This window comes from Apteryx rowi, unplaced genomic scaffold (genome assembly GCF_003343035.1).
Source record: "Apteryx rowi isolate R43461 unplaced genomic scaffold, aptRow1 scaffold_86, whole genome shotgun sequence".
Classification (NCBI taxonomy): domain Eukaryota; kingdom Metazoa; phylum Chordata; class Aves; order Apterygiformes; family Apterygidae; genus Apteryx; species Apteryx rowi.
This window is the reverse complement of record NW_020451160.1, coordinates 2,003,848-2,021,611: the sequence shown is the minus strand read 5'-3', so window position 1 is coordinate 2,021,611 and position 17,764 is coordinate 2,003,848. Positions and strand designations below refer to the sequence as shown.

At 39.0% G+C, this 17,764-nt stretch overlaps 1 protein-coding gene across 2 annotated transcripts; it reads left to right on the top strand.

The window, feature by feature from the left end:
* The first annotated feature begins 1,446 nt into the window (after positions 1 to 1,446).
* Positions 1,447 to 9,402, top strand: ANKRD40 (ankyrin repeat domain 40). 2 transcript variants are annotated; one of them, XM_026090565.1, is made up of 5 exons: positions 1,447 to 1,884; positions 4,721 to 4,869; positions 5,895 to 6,368; positions 7,280 to 7,461; positions 9,123 to 9,402. In XM_026090565.1, exons 1-5 carry the CDS (start codon positions 1,751 to 1,753, stop codon positions 9,261 to 9,263), a joined length of 1,080 nt encoding a protein of 359 aa, XP_025946350.1. In that variant the 5' UTR covers positions 1,447 to 1,750; the 3' UTR covers positions 9,264 to 9,402. The 2 variants fall into 2 exon arrangements, with proteins under 2 accessions (XP_025946350.1, XP_025946351.1); XM_026090566.1 differs by having other exon boundaries at positions 1,790 to 1,884; positions 4,786 to 4,869.
* Positions 9,403 to 17,764: the final 8,362 nt, after the last annotated feature.

Genomic DNA, 17,764 nt, shown 5'->3' with positions numbered 1-17,764 from the left:
CAAGAAGGATCATTTTTAAATCAGGTCAAATAGAGATACTCCTCTCTGTTCTTAATACAAGAGGAATAGTTGTGTGTCTCTCCCTTGCTTTATCAGTTCCTGTTGGCCCCATTTTAGAACCAAAATAATGCTGCTTTATCCTGTAATAAAAAGAGGGTTCTAGTGGCCTTGGAAGGACTTGCGTATGAATAAGTGCACTCATGCTACGTATCTTGGTGCTTTCAGAAGTGTGGTATAGTTTCACAGATAATGGACATTTTTAGGTACCAGAAAAATCAAGTACGTTAACATTTTGTGTTTGTTTGGATTTAAATTTCCCCTGTGCTACTAGTCTGTTTTCGTCACTGATACTGAAAGAAGTAAAAAAGACAAATAATAATTAAGAATAAGTAGTATGAATGTTAGTTTAAAAATGATTAACTTGATTTTGTTTATATTTTTTAAAGAGCTTGAAGTCTGTATTAGCACTGATCCTGTAAAAAAAAAACCAACACCAAATACATGGCTGGTCTTGGTCAGGCCTCTGCTGCAATCACTGAGGACTTTGTGCAAACTCAAGGGTTGTCCATAGGGTTTCCTTTCAGAACTATGTCCATAAAACCCCCATATGCAGCGCTGTAAGGCACTACAATTTTTTTTCAATCTTTGCAATTTTATAATGATGTAATTACCCATTTGAATTGTTGTAAGTAAGAGTGTAGCTGAAATCAATGCAACCCCACTTACATGAATCTTAACTCTTAATATTCCACAGTCTGGGGTTTTGGGGGGGGGGTGGAAGGTGGATGCTCATTTGCTTTAGAAAAAGGGGCCAGAACTGTTCTGTGTTTCAGCTTTTTATTGCTCCAGTAGCACCAAGAAACCAACCAGGTACTCTAGCTACTGAACTAGGATCAGCCTAACTGTTGCAAATTTCCCCAGAGTGCTTTCATAGATTAGATTAGATTAGATTAGATTAGAATAGAAACAGTGTAGTTTGGCTAGATGTCTGGCTGGAGACAGAAATGATTATTTTGACTTTTTACAATTGTGAAGTTTTTACTAGCTCTTCTCTCTTCCGTAATGTGGTTTAGGACAAATCAATAATGATCAAACCCAGCTTTTTAAAGCAAATAATGTGAATTACAGGAACTACCTGTAATCTTTCAAATTGCTTTGCAGGTAGACTTTGAGTTATTAAGGGATTAATTAATTTCAGTGAGAATTCCCAGAGATTATGAGAATTTCCTAGACAGAACAATCGTATGATCCTGGAGCCTGTAAGCACAAATAACAGAGCAGGAGATACTGTGCATTATGCAATTACCTGTATATTAAAAAACATTTTGGTACCTTAAAATCGCCACGGACCCGTATGTGGCTAATAAATCATCCTGACAGTGAAATCGCAGCAGCCATGATTCGCATGCAAGACTGTTCGTAGGAACTAAACATCTAGGTCAGAGTTGTCACAGATAATAGAGTCCCCCTGGAAGAGTTTAGGAAACAGGGCTACTCCAGACACCCTGCAAGCGCGTTTGTACGATGCTGTCTGGCAGTGTATCCCTGGGCGTGATTTAGGTGTAACGTACAGAAAGTCACACTGCATGCAGATATAAAATTGAAGAGAGCACGGGACACTGTTTGCAGGATTGCCCTAAGCTGCCCGGTCTGTGGCTGGCGCCTTGGTCCGCGCGATTTGTAAAATGAGAGGTCGCCCTGGCTAGAGAGCCCATCTCCAGGTGCAAGTTTGGTGCGAGGCTCCAGCGAGATGACCAGTCTGGTGGAGGAGAGGGAGCTGCAGGAGAGACTGCGGGAAGCGGCGGCGCTGGGGGACGCGGAGGAGGTGCAGCGGCTGGTGGAGTTTGGGGTGAACCTGAACTCCCAGAATGACATCAACGGCTGGTAAGATTGTTACTTTATATTGTTTATTTTTTGTAAAGGGAATGCTGGCAGCCTAAGCACCGTAAAATAGCTATCAAAAAATAAACCTCAGCTTGCCGAGATATGTTAATTTATAACCAGACTTATTTTGTGTTAACTTCTAAATCAGATTCTAAAATGACTTTTCATTTTCGGCAGGGAACTTGCAGGCTGTTTCGGTGATATACTAAAATACTTTTGGTTTTGACATCTCATTCAAATACCACCTGGCAACACTAAAACCAAGTCCTTTCTGTAATAGGCATTTGTACAAGTGGCACTATATACATGAATGCACGCGCACACATTGCTATTTGAAGCAGATCTGCAGGGAATGTCAGGCATTTTTGAAGACTGTTTGCCTTAAGTTGAATTCCGTGTGTATTTACTGTGCTGTACTGTGCTTGAGGTTTTAATTAGAAATAGGAAGAATAAAATTAGGAAAGATTCTGGTATTCTAAAGATTAGAGCTCTACTAGCAGTTTTCAGAAGCATGGAGCACTTGCAACTTTAGGTTCAAATTGTGATTAAAATCACAGCTTGTATTAACTTAAGTGATTCATAAGATAGTAAATTATATTCATGTGCAAGAGAAGCAGCTGCTTGCCATCAAAATGAGTTTGTATCTAAAACTGGCATTGATGGAAGAAACAAAAAATAAAATATAATTATTTTCAGAAATAGTGATCTAGTCATTTTTAACTATGGCAGTAAGTGGACCTTCACTGTTATTTAGGTTTGCTTGTGGAATTTAAATTCCTGGAATGACCTTTCCCATTCGTCTGATGCTAAGAGGTGCTGGATACTTGCGTTTTGATGTGTGTTGGATCTGGGGGTAACTGGTACCTCTCTGCATCAGACCTTACTAAAACCATGTGAAATGGTCAGAATGAATTCCAAAATGAGGCAATGCTGCAGAGGCTCACATACCTTCTGTACAAACTAAACCCTCAAATTTTACACACATGCAGAGTCCCACTGAAGTCTCTGGCGTTCAATATAGAGAGACAGCGTATAATTCGCAACAGAGGCTCCTCACTTAAGCGGTAGGAGCAAACATYGCCCTCCTGCCTGCATGTTCTCTCGCTGCTTGGGTCGAAACTGGTTATGGCTTGGCCACGCGCTGCTGCTGAAGCCATGCAAACTATTCACACGCGAAACAAGGAGAGAGCTGTGAAAAGTCCCAAAAGCATGACGCAGCAAAACTAAACAAGCCCAGTCAGAGTTTCATGAAGCTTATCCCAGATCTTTGGTGTTAAAAATTCAGAAACACTTTCTGCTGACAAAATTATTTTATCCCATCTAAAAATGGCACTTTTTAGCTGAAATGCACAGCCCAACCATGGAGAGAGAATACAGATTTTACAGTATTATTAGCTGTATCACCCTTTCAAAGCACAAAATTAGTAGCACACTTCCTATGATAGTCTATGAAGAAAAAAAATATGTATACATACACTTATCATCACGTTTCTTCACTTAGATCTAATTCTAAACAACGTTGCTTGCTGCAATTACTAGTCCCATTACCTTTAATTCAGAGAGACTTTCTGCCATCAAGATGCATTAATTCTAGTAATAAGAAATTGTAGAATGATGCCCTTTGCTTCTGACGAGATGGGTTTAATTAAGTTGGAATATATAACAGTGAACAAGGTTTTGCAAGTTCCTTTGTCTTCTCTTGGTTTAACTTGATTTGTTCCCCTACAGATCAGGTTCTTTCTTTTCTCTCTTACATCCTTGTATTAATAGTAAAAGTAAACAAAAAAAACCTTAAAGAGCAGAATTTTCTATACAAAGTTGGGAGTTATTGATCAAGAGACAACTTAGTTGTATAATGACTGCATCTCTTCCTTTAAAAAAAAGCTTTTTGAAGCTGGACTTGCAATTGAAACTTTTATCCTTATAAGTTTGTTATTTATCTCTGTTTTATTATATTTAGTCCTTAAAAAAAAATGGAGAAAGGTAAAAGAGTTTTCATTTATCCAAAGACTTTTCCTTGGCTGGTGCTAGAGTACTAAAGTAAAAGCCAGAGAAAGATCAAACATCGCTATAACCSGGGATAGGAAGAAATGGTAAGGCTGTACAACAAGTTATAATGTATAAGTCTGTTATCCCTAATACTAATACTAAGCACTAAAGAAACTAAGTAGCTTTTAGGATGTTTCTTTATTATGTCTCTCTAGGTCAGTGACTGCCAATAATAATTAAAAAAATAGAAAAGTGCTCAGTTCAGTGCCTCAGTTACAGATTGCCATCCACAGCCTCACTGCAGAAAACTAGTTGTCTGCAGCGTAAAGTTTGGAAACTGCTGGTGCAGTGAATAGCAACTAGGCAAAGAGCTAGAATATTTTACAAGTAATTTACTTTCAAAAGGTGTGCATTGATGTACTGACTGCATTGATTAAAGTGGAAAAAAAAGCACCCTCAAGAAGCAGCATATTAGCTCACATACACACAAAAATATTTGAAGTATAACTTGTTCTTTCAAAGATTTAAAAAACATAAATAAGCCTTATTTATGTATTTATTTTCAATAAAAGTTAATACCCTAATACATGAAAAATTAAAGAGATCTTGAACTTGAAAAATACTGCTATAGTAACTTGGTATTGAGAGCATTGTTGCAAGGGAAAACTAGATCAGCAGGTGTCACTGCAGACTCCAGAAACGGTGTAAATTTGCAAGGACCATAGCTATTAAAACTTTTTTATGCTAGACATGCATTAAGTCTTGTGCTTCCTAGATGCAGTGGGAATGAATGAAATTAATGTGCCGTAATTGAGTATTTCAAAGTGTTAACATTTTCCGTGTGCAGGACTTGCTTGCACTGGGCATGTAAAAGGAACCACGCTCAAGTGGTGTCCTACCTGCTGCATTCAGGGGCCGACAAGGAGATTCTCACGAGGAGAGGAGAGCGGCCCGTCCAGTTAACGTCGAAGAGGGAGATTCGGAAGATGTTGGGAGGTAAAGCTATTGCTCATATGATATACAGTCTTTAAAGACTACAGTAAAAGACTGTTAAGAGCAGTTATGCTCTTGCATTATGTGTGTGATGATACTGTGAATTTTTTTGTGAGATTTGATCTCTAAAGTGTTTACTTAGTGAGAAATCACAATTTGGAAAAAGAGGATTACCAAAAAATTTCACACGCAGGTAATCAAACTTTTTTCTAAACCTGGAAAAAAAAAATGAAAAAGCTTTATTTTGAAAAACCACATTACTAAACCAATCACAGATAGATGCAGCTTGATATTTTCAGAAGGAGCAAATAGAGGAAAATCTCTCAAATTTATATGAAGCTCTTGCAGTATATGACCAATACCTAATTTTCCCGGTGTTTTATGAAGTTTAGACACTGTGTTGAGTAAACAGAAAATTAGCATCCTAGAGCAGCAGCTCAATAAAGTACGTTGGTAGAGCATTTTTATCATGTGTTGTAACTGTTGGAGTGGAGCAGGCTTTGCGGCTAGAGGTGAGTAGTAGTTTGAAATATGGTCAATAGCCTCTTTCCTTCCTTCTGTATTCCCTTGCCTCGTTTTGCTTCCACTGATTGGTAATGTTTCAGTTCTCCCAGTACTGCATGTTCTTTTCCCTTTATCCCTTGCCTTAATATCGAACAACGTATTACCATTTGTTTCTCATTGCCTTATACATTATGAAGATGATAGCATTACACCGCCAGAGACCGTGGCACAAAATGCTGGCTACAGATTTAAGAAAACCGGGATTACAGTGTTTAGCAGGAAATAGCACCCCCAGAATTATTTGAATCAGACTCTGCTTTTGTTTACCATATTGCAACACCTGAGCACAGTTGTTCACTATAGAAAAAAGGTGTAGAGCTTCTTGATTCATCTTTTACCCTGTGATGCTTTTAACCACCCCCCTAAAAAAACCCCCATAAAATAAACTGCACAATGCAATAGCTGTATTTTTTTTCCTAAAACCAGTCTTGGAGAACATTGTTGTGGGTTTTTTTGTTTTACAGTGGAAGATGATGAACTCCCAGACTTAAAGAAAGATTCAGATTTGCCAATCATCCCTAATTACCTGGCCAACCCACCTTTTCCGTATGTTTATAACACCATGAGTAACAGTATTCCAGATGCCTCGGTGAATGGAAGTGTCTCGCCCTTAGAGCCGCAAGATAGCGACTCTTCTTCCTTACCTCGCGTGGAAACGTGCACACGTGCATCGTTACCGCGGGAAAACGCTGCCTCGGAGGTGGTTGGTCATGGAGACAGGCCGTCGCTGCCCGGCGGCTGTACCGCACCGCGATGCCCCAAACCCGTCGGTCAGAACGGCCCGGTTTACCAGACGTCCGTGTCCTGGAGCAGAAGTTCCCCTTCTCCCGTTGGATCAAAACCGGTTGTACCTCAGCAGCAGAACGGCTCCTGTACCGGGCCCGTGCCAACATTTCAGCCAGTCTTCTTCACGGGAGCTTTTCCACTTAATATGCAAGGTAACAGTAAAACTCACGTATTCTTAGAGCTCCTATCATCTTGGACAGCGAAAATAGGCTAATCAGTGTTACACCTATTTATCGTACTTCTAGAGATTTTCAGGTTCTCATGTATTAGGCATTCCGAAAACATTTGAAGGCAGTTAAAAAGAGACAGATAGCCTGTTTCTGCTGGAACTGTTATTAAAATATTGATGAAAACATTTTCTATTTGTCTCAAATGCTGTAAAACCATACAGACACCAGGGTGATCGAATTCTCTAAATAGCATACTCCAGACTTCAAATACAGAATGTAAGTCATCAGTGARCTCAAGGGATAATCTCAGAGAGCTCAATCTGCAGAAAGACCTGAATACTGAAGTGAACTATTATTATTATTATGATCTGCCATTTCTTCTGGTAAATATTCTGCCTGCTCAAATAGGGAAAAAATGGAATTTCAGTTTTAGTTCAGCATTTTATTCTTGAATAAAAGCAGTTCTGATGCCATGATTTAGCAAAGAGAGGTTAAGAGAATCCATTTGAATCATAGTGGGTAATCACCAAAACAATGAAAAAAACAGTAAAAGTAATACTGGATTGCTCTGGACATTGATAACAAATGTGATCTGCTTCAAGGTTAATTTAAATCCAGGAAGATGAGTACTCTTCCAAAGATTCATACATACATACACACTTATTGAATTAGACTGGTGATGACTTTTTCATGTAGGTTGAAAGAAGTCAGTCTAATGAAAAGCTCAGTCATATGAGTCCAGGTTGGATCGCTTTCTGAGGATTCTTGTATTGTTACAAATGATACAAACAGCATTAATAGGAAGAAGAAATACTCTGAAATTAGTATAAAGATCTCTTTTCCGATTCTTTTATACATCTGCTTATTGATGTGCAATTTTTTATTTCTAACAGAACTGGTGCTTAAAGTTAGAATACAAAACCCTAGCCTTAGAGAAAATGACTTCATTGAAATTGAACTGGACAGACAAGAACTGACCTATAAGCAACTGCTCCGAGTGAGTTGCTGTGAGCTGGGTGTTAACCCTGAACACGTAGAGAAGATCAGAAAATTGCCAAATACAGTGCTAAGAAAGGTAAGAACTCATAATTTTTAAATCCAACAATTTGTAAAAAAGAATTGTAGCTTACTATTAAAAAGGAATAATTTGGTGGTCACCCGCAATAGTCTTGTGTCACAAAAAAAGTGACAATATTAGTTTTTTAATAATGCTCACTGTCTTAGAGAAATGCTGAAGACGAGGAGTCATGCAGTTAGCTGGGCCCACTAGCGTATTTTTCATTTTGAGGTTGAGCCATGCATGGCCCCATGCACTCAGTACTGTATTGTTTTTATAGTGTTTCAGATTCCTTCAGCATAGGTGATGTTCTGGCCACACTTCTGTAACACTCGACTGCAATATTTACAGAAATTGTGTGTTAACTACTCACTGATTTATTTTTTTTTTAATCATAATTCATATTCTAACTGTTCCATGATTAGTCACTGGGAACTGGCCAGCTGAGCAGTCCCTAAGAAACTCCTTCAACTTCTAACCCTTAGTAGGGTTTTTCTTCCGTATAAAAAAAGTTCTGAAGTTTCTTGATCATTTCCTTTCATAAGCATTTGGCATTGAGGCCAATTTATATGTGGTTCTATATTACATTGTGAAATTCAATGCAGTACCATACCGTTGTGACCCGTCATCAATGTTTAATAGGCTGACAGTATTCAAGTGAGTCTTGCTAGTTTAATGAGGACTATATGCAGTTCTTTCAAAAGTGGCTTGACTCTAGGAAACAGTTTCAAAAACATTCTCAGTAAAGGTCTGTGAAGGTAACTGTCTTTTCATGTCAGTGGCATTTACCTGGCAGCATACAGAAAACTGGGACCTGCTGACCTGTTTTACTGATTCACCATTGACCTCTCTTTCACTCTCAAATCCCTCTAGAGCATCGTTGGCGTCAAATGGTGGAGCTAATCTGATTAGTGCTAGATTAATAGACTTCTGTGTACTGCATCATCACTGAATATATGAAGACTTATTCTTTGTTAGTCAAGAAGTGGAAAAAAATAAGCAGTTCTGTAACTTGCCAACTTACCGTGCAGTTGTTCAAAGCACTCTTTATCTGCAGCTCTAATTACTTCAGATTCTCTTGGTAGGACTGCATGACACTTACTGTTCCCCGAGATGATATGAATTTTATTCTACTTAATGCTGCCTAGCAGCAAAGTGCTGCTACAGAGGGGCTTGAGCTTGAGCCCCTACTGTGGGAGGGTTTCCTCCATTGCTCTCTAAAGACCCTGCCTAAGCCAGCTCGAGGTTGGAGTTGATGAGCTGCTCTAGAGGAAGCTGTATGCAGGACTTTCTTGAGTAGATGTCAAGAATCAGTTCATGAGCTTTTAAAAATTACCAACAAAGGAAAAAAAAAGAAAAGGGGGGGGAGGCTCAGGAGAGTATACTCATGGGTTTTCTAAATAGTATGCAGTAGATCTTTACAAGTCTAACTCCACTAATCATTTGCACTCACTGTCAAGTATTGCATTCTTTCTAAAAATAGACTTAAGTGAGTAGCTGAATAGGATTCCAGAATAAATATAATATGCAACAGGATGTCTGCTTCCCAGTTAACTGTAAAGAATTGCCATATATATGCAATACATAACTTGTGTTAGTGTCAGCCTATTACTTCAATTTGCCTCTGCAAAATTGAATGGATGTTTTATCACCTAACAACTTACTGTATTTATTTAAAGGACAAAGATGTTGCAAGGCTACAGGATTTCCAAGAACTGGAGCTTGTTCTAACAGTAAGCGACAAAAACTTACTTTTCCGAGTACCAACACTTTCTGAACGGAGTGGTTATAACAAGAAAGCATCAGAACTGACATACTAATTGTTTAAAGAAGAATAAAACAAAATATTTGTATCTCTCATTTTAAAATTACATTATTTGAAATATGTTATCTATAAGGGCTAATGATGTGGAAAAGATCTATTTTGTTAACCTTGAAATAAACTAAAGATGTTATGCACAGTTACAGCCTGTATTTAATCTAAGAGTAACTAGTCTGATATGAAAGTAGCTTATGCAAAGAAAGTACTGGTAGAATTATCTGTTAATGCAGCACTCTTCCTTACAAAAAGGTAATCTTGAAATATTGTAGAGTTATAGAAGCTCTCAGGGAAAGGCTTATCTTCAACTGTTCTAATAATTTGTTTGCTATAAAATAGCAGAGGTACTCATGCGAAAGAACCTGCCATGAAACCCATTTAATATTTGTATCGAGTCCATTACTATTGACATGTTCATCTTTCAGATCATGTATTTTACATCATCTCTTATTTAGAAGGAAAAAAACTTATTTAGAAGGAAAAAAGGGTTTAAATCTGTGGAAGAAGCACAAAACTGTCTAGTTTAAGTATTCCTAAGTGACTTATTACCTGTGATTTCTTAATCCCTATTTACACATTTCCCTATTTCTCAGGTTGAAAACAAAAAATTACAATAATTATCTAAATCATAAGTATGCTCTCAACCAAAATCATATGTCCCTTTTATTGTTGTCTGTCAATATATAGTATTGACATGTGCAATTTAAAATACTATTTTTGTTACTGCATTGAAAACACATTTCTCCAATGCTGCTTTAATTTCCCCTTTTAAAGCACCAATATTGTAAAGTTGTTGTCCTTTTACCCCCCTACATTCCAGAGAAAGATCCAGTCTGGAAACTTTTAAGTTTCCTACGTAAAAGGAAACTAGGGTTTTCTGGCTCATATTAAAATCCTGATGTTACTATGCAGTGTATTTCCTATTCTCCCCCCGCCCCAGTGACTTTGCATCTACCTGTGTTGCTTACTGAAAAGTCACTTTTCCAGTTCCTGTTACTTAAAATTCAGAATTAGACTACTTTGCTATGAAATCCTGGAATAAATAAATTGAAAAGTATTTAAGACAATAGTGAGCTGGACTTTATCTAACATTTTAGGATCTTAATATTTACACAGTCACCTGCATTTGAGGAAGCGCTCTAGACTGGTAACATAACTGTAAGTACATGCTACGAATCAGATGACTGAAGTACTAGATATAACAGACAGCCAGAACATATCTACCTGGACTGAGTTTCCCTCTATTTCTTTATCTTCCCTCCTTCCTCTCCTTTAGTTTCTTCGGAAACTACATCAACCAAAGGACTTTTATCTTCTTGTTGTCTAATGGTATTTACAGCCCAGGTTAGCTGTATGTTGTACGTGGACTTGTCAATGGGATTTGCAGAAGTAGCACGCTGAGCAGGGAGCCACCAAAACTAGCTGAGGAGAGAACTGCATCTTAAACTCTTAGCCCTCTTCTTGCAGAAAATTATGACCTTCTTGGACTGGCGTTGGGTATCCACCACAGCCTCTTCTCCTTTCCCAGAGACCATGACAGGAGAAAGAAGTCCCTCTCCCCCTGCAGTCAGGGCAGTCACCTGTATTATAGCTAACATAAGAGAAACGGGTACCCAGGTTTACCCATCCTCTCTCTTTCTCATCCAGTGAATAATACTTTATGCAAAGGGAAGCAGCTTCAGCAGGAGTGACCGAGCACACAAGAGGGAGCCCTCTCCCAAACCGCCTTAGAGTCTGATGCTCTGGTGTTCACCTGGAAGCACAGATCCATGCAAACACCCAGATTTCTTAGGCATCAATTAACTAGACTGAATTTCTGTCTCCTAATGATAATATTAGTAAAAACCTTTCGTCACAACCAAATATCCTTTGCTGAAGTGTTAGAGGGCAAATGCAGTCCGAGTCAGTGGCAATATCTATTTCTTATACCAAATTGGTGGTGGTATATTAACTTCTGTATAATGGAATAATAGGATTTCCTATTGCATTGTTCCTGGTATACAGAATAGATATGGTTTAGGCTTCAGTTGGCTAAATGCCAGCTTAATCCATGCTGGTACCAAACTGTTACAGATTAACCAGTCAGATCTACCAGAGAAAAGCTCAGCTTGTTGGGTTGATTGACTTCATTGTTAACTGACTGTTGTGCACAGATGCTGATAGCTATCTATGCATTCAGACAAATATTTTTATATATTATGCAGTTTATAAACAGAAGATACTATTAACCTTGCTAACTTGAATTAATCTGATAAGTGTGTAATCACTACATTACTGTGTATGATCAATAATTCATTACTTGGTGCATTGCTATGTGAAACGTTAGTGTCAAATGAATGCTTGGCTGCAGATTCTTGTTTCTATTTAAGAAGTGTCATTTGTAAAAATTAATAAATGATTATTTTTTGTCTTCTCAAAATTTTTCAGAACTTTACTTATAGAAAAACATAGGAACGTCTTCTTGCCAGGTAGGTTTCCATAGTGGTTGGTGTAGGAAGTGAATGACTAAAGCAAAGGACATCCTATCAGATTCTAGCAATAAACACTGCTAAACACAGTACTCTATCTGAGGAGGCTTGGTTATCAATACTGGTAAGGTAGATATTTATTTCTATAAAACAAATCACATATGATTTCAGGTGGTTAAGTGCTCAATGAGATGATAGTGTCATCTGCTCAGCATGCGTGTTCAGCTCAAGTAGACACTTGTTCATGGTGACTTCATACAGAAGAGAGGTATAGCAAAAGGGTAACATTTTTGTGTTGGTCATGTCTCTGCAGGCTTATGTGTAGTCTACTAAGTTAGCAGCAATTGCCTAGTTAATGATTTAGATTAAAACTAAACCTATAGATATAGCCTAAATAAAAGTTATTCACAAATCCTATATTGAAGAGGAATGTAATAAACCTGAAGTTGCTCTAGACTGGGATACCGAAAGTCCTGGGATAGCTCACAGCCTAGAACAGTAGCCTTCAACTCTCTTGTCCTGGAGGAAATACTGCAAGGAACAGGTTAGAACCACCTAGAGATGACACCTTACTTCAGTACTTCTCAGTTGAGTTACTGCTTAACCGTGCCTGTCTTCCCACTTCAAAACTAAGGAATCCTTATACAGAAGACACACAAAACAGGTATATTTTGTATCATTGCTATAATTTACTAATTGTAAACCAGAATATAGTACATAGTGCTTTATGATACATACATTTTCTCGGCAGAATGGCATTCTTTGGGGAAAAAAAGCACTTAATAAAATATTTTATGGATATAGAAAATATTTAAAAAATATAAAATCCACTTTCTGGTCCTTATGGTTGTAAATACTTTGTTCACATATCAAAAGTTTAGTCTACTACAAAGACTGTTTTGTAAATTACAGTACATTCACAAGTCACTTCTGTGGCGAGTCAGTAATATAAAAAAAACAAGGGGTCTTCTTATCATGCTAGTCCGGCATCTTTAGCCATACTGTAGAAAATACCCTTTGATGCTATAAGGCTGGTAGGCGTATCAAATTCAGCTATGGCTCCTTTGTCTAGAACAAGAACCCTGTGCAAAACAAAAGGTCGTGACAGGGAGAAAGATATGTCAGAGAACTCCTTGCAGGAAATGTGATGTCCTTTTTCAATCACAAAGAAGTACTGTTCTAAACTGTCCCTTGCCTTTGTTTTGCTCAATTGTTTTCACCTGATGAAGCACAAGAGAAGAGAGACACTATCCCTGAAGTGCTGTTTGATTTACAAAAGTCCAGAACACTCACAATCTCCCAGAAAAGAAAAGTTAAATTGGTGACTACTAGCTCTGGAATTGAAAACATAACACTACAGAGCCAAGGAGAAAAGAGCTTGTGAGGTATACTAATGTGTTTTAAAATAATTAACATGACACAATGTTAGTGAAAAGGTTACAGCAGCTACTGGTTAAAAATAACTCCGTAAGCTTGGTGACAGTGATACAAATGCAACTTGTGCAGCCCTGGTTAATGAACACAGAACCTGTTTCTTAAGCCAACAAAAGCAAAACCAGGTCTGGATATTCTAGGATTATACGGCCTCAGCACTGTTGCTTACTACACTATGACTGACGTGCCGCTTCATGTGCTCGGCACACCAGTGAGCCCATACACACGCACCGTTGAGCGGTTTTTACCTTGTGTAATCCATAATTGTGTTCAGCCTGTGCGCTATTGTCAGCACCGTGCAGTCTTCAAACTGAGTCCTAATTGTCATCTGGATAAGATCATCCGTCTCGAGATCAATAGCCGCTGTCGCTTCATCTAGAACCAAGACTCTTGTCTTGCGAAGTAGTGCTCTTGCTAGGCAGACGAGTTGCCTTTGGCCAACACTGCAAGCAGAGACAGGGCTTTCACAAGCAGAGGCCCCCTGGCCCTTTAGCTCTCCACTGTTCATAACCACTTGTGCTAGAGCAGATTACTGATCAGATAAAGTTACCGAACAAAAAATGGTATTCAGCAAACAGCCCAGTCTGTCAGCCCTAGATCTAATAAAATAAGCATTGCAGCACAACTCAGCGAGCTTTAACGTACATGTTCATTTACTGCCTGATCCAGAACTGATAGGGCCACCAAATGCACCCTGCCTGTCATGGTGACGAGAGCCAGGGAAGCTTATGATTACAGAGCTTCTGCCCAAGTTTTCAAAACACACTCAGCAGCAACAGCACTGAGCATCTGCTCCCAGGTTTGCTTTTGCTTAACAAGTCAGTTGGTCGGCTAAGGGAAAACAAAAAGGTTTTATACATACTTAAAAAAACAAACAAACAAACAAAAAAACCAAAGAAGTTGAAGCTCTAAGTCCTTCCAACTGTCAAAAAAATAACTGGGCAGCCCATGCTCTCCTGCTCCCAGCACCTCGGACACAACTTTTATCCAAGTGTCTCTGGAGGAGGAGGAAGGAGCTAAATATTCATCACATGTGTGGTCTGGTTACACTGCGATGTCAGAATCTGATAGAGCATACCAAAGCACAACGCTTTATCCTCCCGGTCATGGCTTCCTGGGTCTTCTATACAGAGTGCAGGAAAACAACTGTGGCTGAAGCCCCAGCTTAGGTAGAGGATGTTTATGCAGCACTGCATTTACATACGTTACCGTGGCATTTCCCTTCCTACCAAATCATGTTTAAGGGACTGCCTATTCCTAACACCCTGTCATCCTGAAACTTGTTTCTTTACTGTGGGAGAAATCCTTCCCAGCAGCAAAGAAGAATCTGACCATCCTTGGCAGAGGCAGGAGTGTAGGTAAACATTCAAGCATTAGTGGTTTCCTTGAAACAGGAATAGGTAGCTAAATCCTTTTAGACCCAACAGACTGCAGTGTAAGCCTATACTCAAGTGTTACTTGTTGTTAGGGCTGAATGAAAGCTCAGTGTATATTTCTAATCCAAAAACTCCTTACCTAAGATTTTCTCCTCCTTCTGAACATTCATAGTCCAATGTGGAGGGCTGGCTGCTGACAAACCTCTTCAAGTGAGACAGTTCAAGAGCTTTCCATATTTCTTCATCTGAATACTTATTAAATGGATCCAGGTTCATCCTCAGCGTTCCAGAAAAGAGAACAGGATCCTGGACAGGAAACTTGCTTTCATTAGACAAGTGCTTTAGTTGTTTTAAGTACAGATACTAAAATAAGAGTTATTGCTTTGACATGTCCACTGTATTGAAAGTAGGCTGCCTCCCAGTCTTATCCACTGTGAAAATATGTTACATATATATATTATATATGGTAAAACCTCAAGTTTCTACTCTAAAGATGTTTTATCTTAAACCCTGTTTTTTTTTCACCCAGTGTCAGCTTATAAGGTGACAGGACAGGGCCACTTAAAGAAAAAACATAATTTGTTTTAGTGATTAAATTTTGTGATTACAAAGAATTTTCTTCTGTGCAAAAACCCATGTTTATTTAGTGTTTGCTAAGCTATTAGAGATCCTTTGTTTATTGTGATACACAGAAGAGGTACCTGAGGAATAATTGTCAGCTTCGATCGAAGATCATGGAGGCCAATGTCTGAAATTTTCACACCATCAATTTTAATTTCCCCTTTTACAGCTTCCAGGATCCTAAAGAGACAGAGTGTCATGGAGGACTTCCCTGCTCCAGTTCTGCCAACAATTCCAATCTACAAACAAATTACAGAATTAAGAACAAAGCATATAGTTAAAAAACAACCAAACAAACAAACAAAAAAAACCCCAACAAAAACCCCAAACCAAAACCCAGGATTTCTCTGAGAGGTTTCATGCAAGATCTGAATCTAAGAAGGAATGTAACCATCCTTCCCTAGAAACCCGTGTCATGCATTACAATACATAGGTGTTGCCATTCCCATAATTTGAATGATATATAAATATGTATCTAGGCCCAGAGCCATCCTACATAACTTTGAGTGATTAGCTGACGTACCCATGTTAGGAGACCAATCACTCAACAACAAAAGATAAGGCTCTTTAGAGGGCAATTCAGACTTAGGGTAAGCATGCCTATCTCCATTCCAGAAGGCAGTTCCCATCCTGTATGCTTAGCACAAGGATAATTATCTTCCCTTTTAATAACAGCCTCTTAACTGGAGAATTTTCACAGGCTGATTGTTCTGCTAATAGCACATACAACCCAGTACTTGCAACTGAGGCATGAAGAAGGGAATCTCCCACAAAGACAATTCCCTGATTAAGGAAACAAAGAATAACATTTCCTTCTATGCCAAAAATTTCACAGGGAAAGCCAAAGAAAGGAAAAAGCTGGAATTCCTTCTCCCCTCTGCATAACTTCAGAAAAGTGCCATTGCAATTGCTGGTGCCTCCTACACTGTGTAGGGGAGCCCGACACCAACCTGCAAAGTCCAGATGGCACCAAGCAACTGGTTCTACCGCTTCCAGCCCGGAGTACTTCAGCACACCGACAGCGTGGTTCTATTTGTGCCGCTCTCCTCAGCATTGCTGGTTCTAGCGGCACCAGCTCGAGCAGGTCTCCACCACTGAGGCAGGTATGCCTGTGGTCCTTGTCCCCTGCTCCACGGTTGTCACTGGAGACCGAGAACGAAGTCACGACCGACATTTGGCTGGTAACCCACCTTTTCTCCACCATGCACTTGGAGGTTGAGATCTTGCAGCACTAGGTCCAGGCCCTTCCTGTATCTCACCGAGTAATTCACAAACTCGAGCTCGCCCTTGGATGGCCAGTCTTCTGGGGGACGCTTGTCCTCTATTATCCAGGGAGCCTAAGGAAAATAGTAGTCACAAATGCCACGCAGAGGTTTAAAAAAATTAATTCAAACTTAGATACAAACATTAACATTTGCAATTACTAGAAACATATCTGATAAATCTCAGTTATTGAACAAATTCATAATAATAGGAGGAAAATGCAGATTCCTAAACATAACACATTTGGTTTTCTTTTGTGAAGTTTACAAAAAAAAAGTCTCAGCACATAGGGCCAAATCCTCAACTGATATAAATCAGCATTTCTTCATTAACTTTAACAGAACAGTGCCTGTTCCATGCCAGCTCAAGCTCTGGCTTGTAACATGTATTGTGCATCTTGTCTGATTTCCTTTTTGCTTCCAGATCAAACACTTGATCTCCAGAACTGTACATTGCAGGTCTCCTTGGATTTCCCCCATTCCTCTCCCATTTCCTAGTTCTTAGTCTCCTGTGTAACAGGACTAGCAAAAGCCAATGTGTCCACAGAGTAGCAGATTTTCCAGCGCAGCTCTATCTGCCACATTGAAATGTATTTGGCAGCAAAGGAAGACAACTGGATGATTTTTCTGGACGAGACAGTGCAGTGTTCCTGGAGATGTTCTTCTCTCATGGGAGCCAAGGACTAAGCTGATTAAACAGAAATACTATTGAAGATGTGTGCACAGCCTGAAAACCGAACTGCAGCTGTGCTCACTAGCAGGATCACAGCACCATCCATGCGGCTAGGACTATGTATCAAACATACTTCATACGCATTGCGGGCAATATCGCAGTGATGAGAATCACCTCTGTCACGCTACAGGCACTTACACTAGCAGAAAATGAGATGCTAAGCTGAGACTGCATAACAGCAGTAATATTTTGGAGCTGTGATAGCACAAATTGCAGTTTAGTGTGTGACATTTGTTTAGGTTAGATTCTCAGAGCAGGAACTGCCTCTCAAGTGTCTAAAGAAAGACCATGTAAATGTGCATGTTAAAATTATGCCATGTTGGTGACCAAATTTGATGCTTGGTAGCTGACCTCTGTTTCAGTTTCTGAATACTCTTTTATTCTTTCAACAGCCACAATGTTGGTTTCAAGATCAGAAGTCATACGGACCATCCAGTTCAGAGACAAGGTCACCTGGAGAAGATACAGAACAAAATATTGCCCACAGAGAAACAACAGATTTAAAAAATAAATAAATAAATAAAAATAAAATAAAAGCAATTGAAGGGACTGCTGCAGTATGTTAAGAGAGAGAATTCATACTGAAATTACAATTGGAATAATTATCT

What these genes read in the sequence shown, in the direction of transcription:
- ANKRD40 (XM_026090565.1), top strand. Translation starts at nt 1,751, where the DNA reads ATGACCAGTCTGGTGGAGGAGAGGGAGCTGCAGGAGAGACTGCGGGAA. An exon ending in CAGAATGACATCAACGGCTG is followed by an intron (nt 1,885 to 4,720) that starts GTAAGATTGTTA and finishes TTCCGTGTGCAG; the next exon opens with GACTTGCTTGCACTGGGCAT. An exon ending in GATTCGGAAGATGTTGGGAG is followed by an intron (nt 4,870 to 5,894) that starts GTAAAGCTATTG and finishes TTTGTTTTACAG; the next exon opens with TGGAAGATGATGAACTCCCA.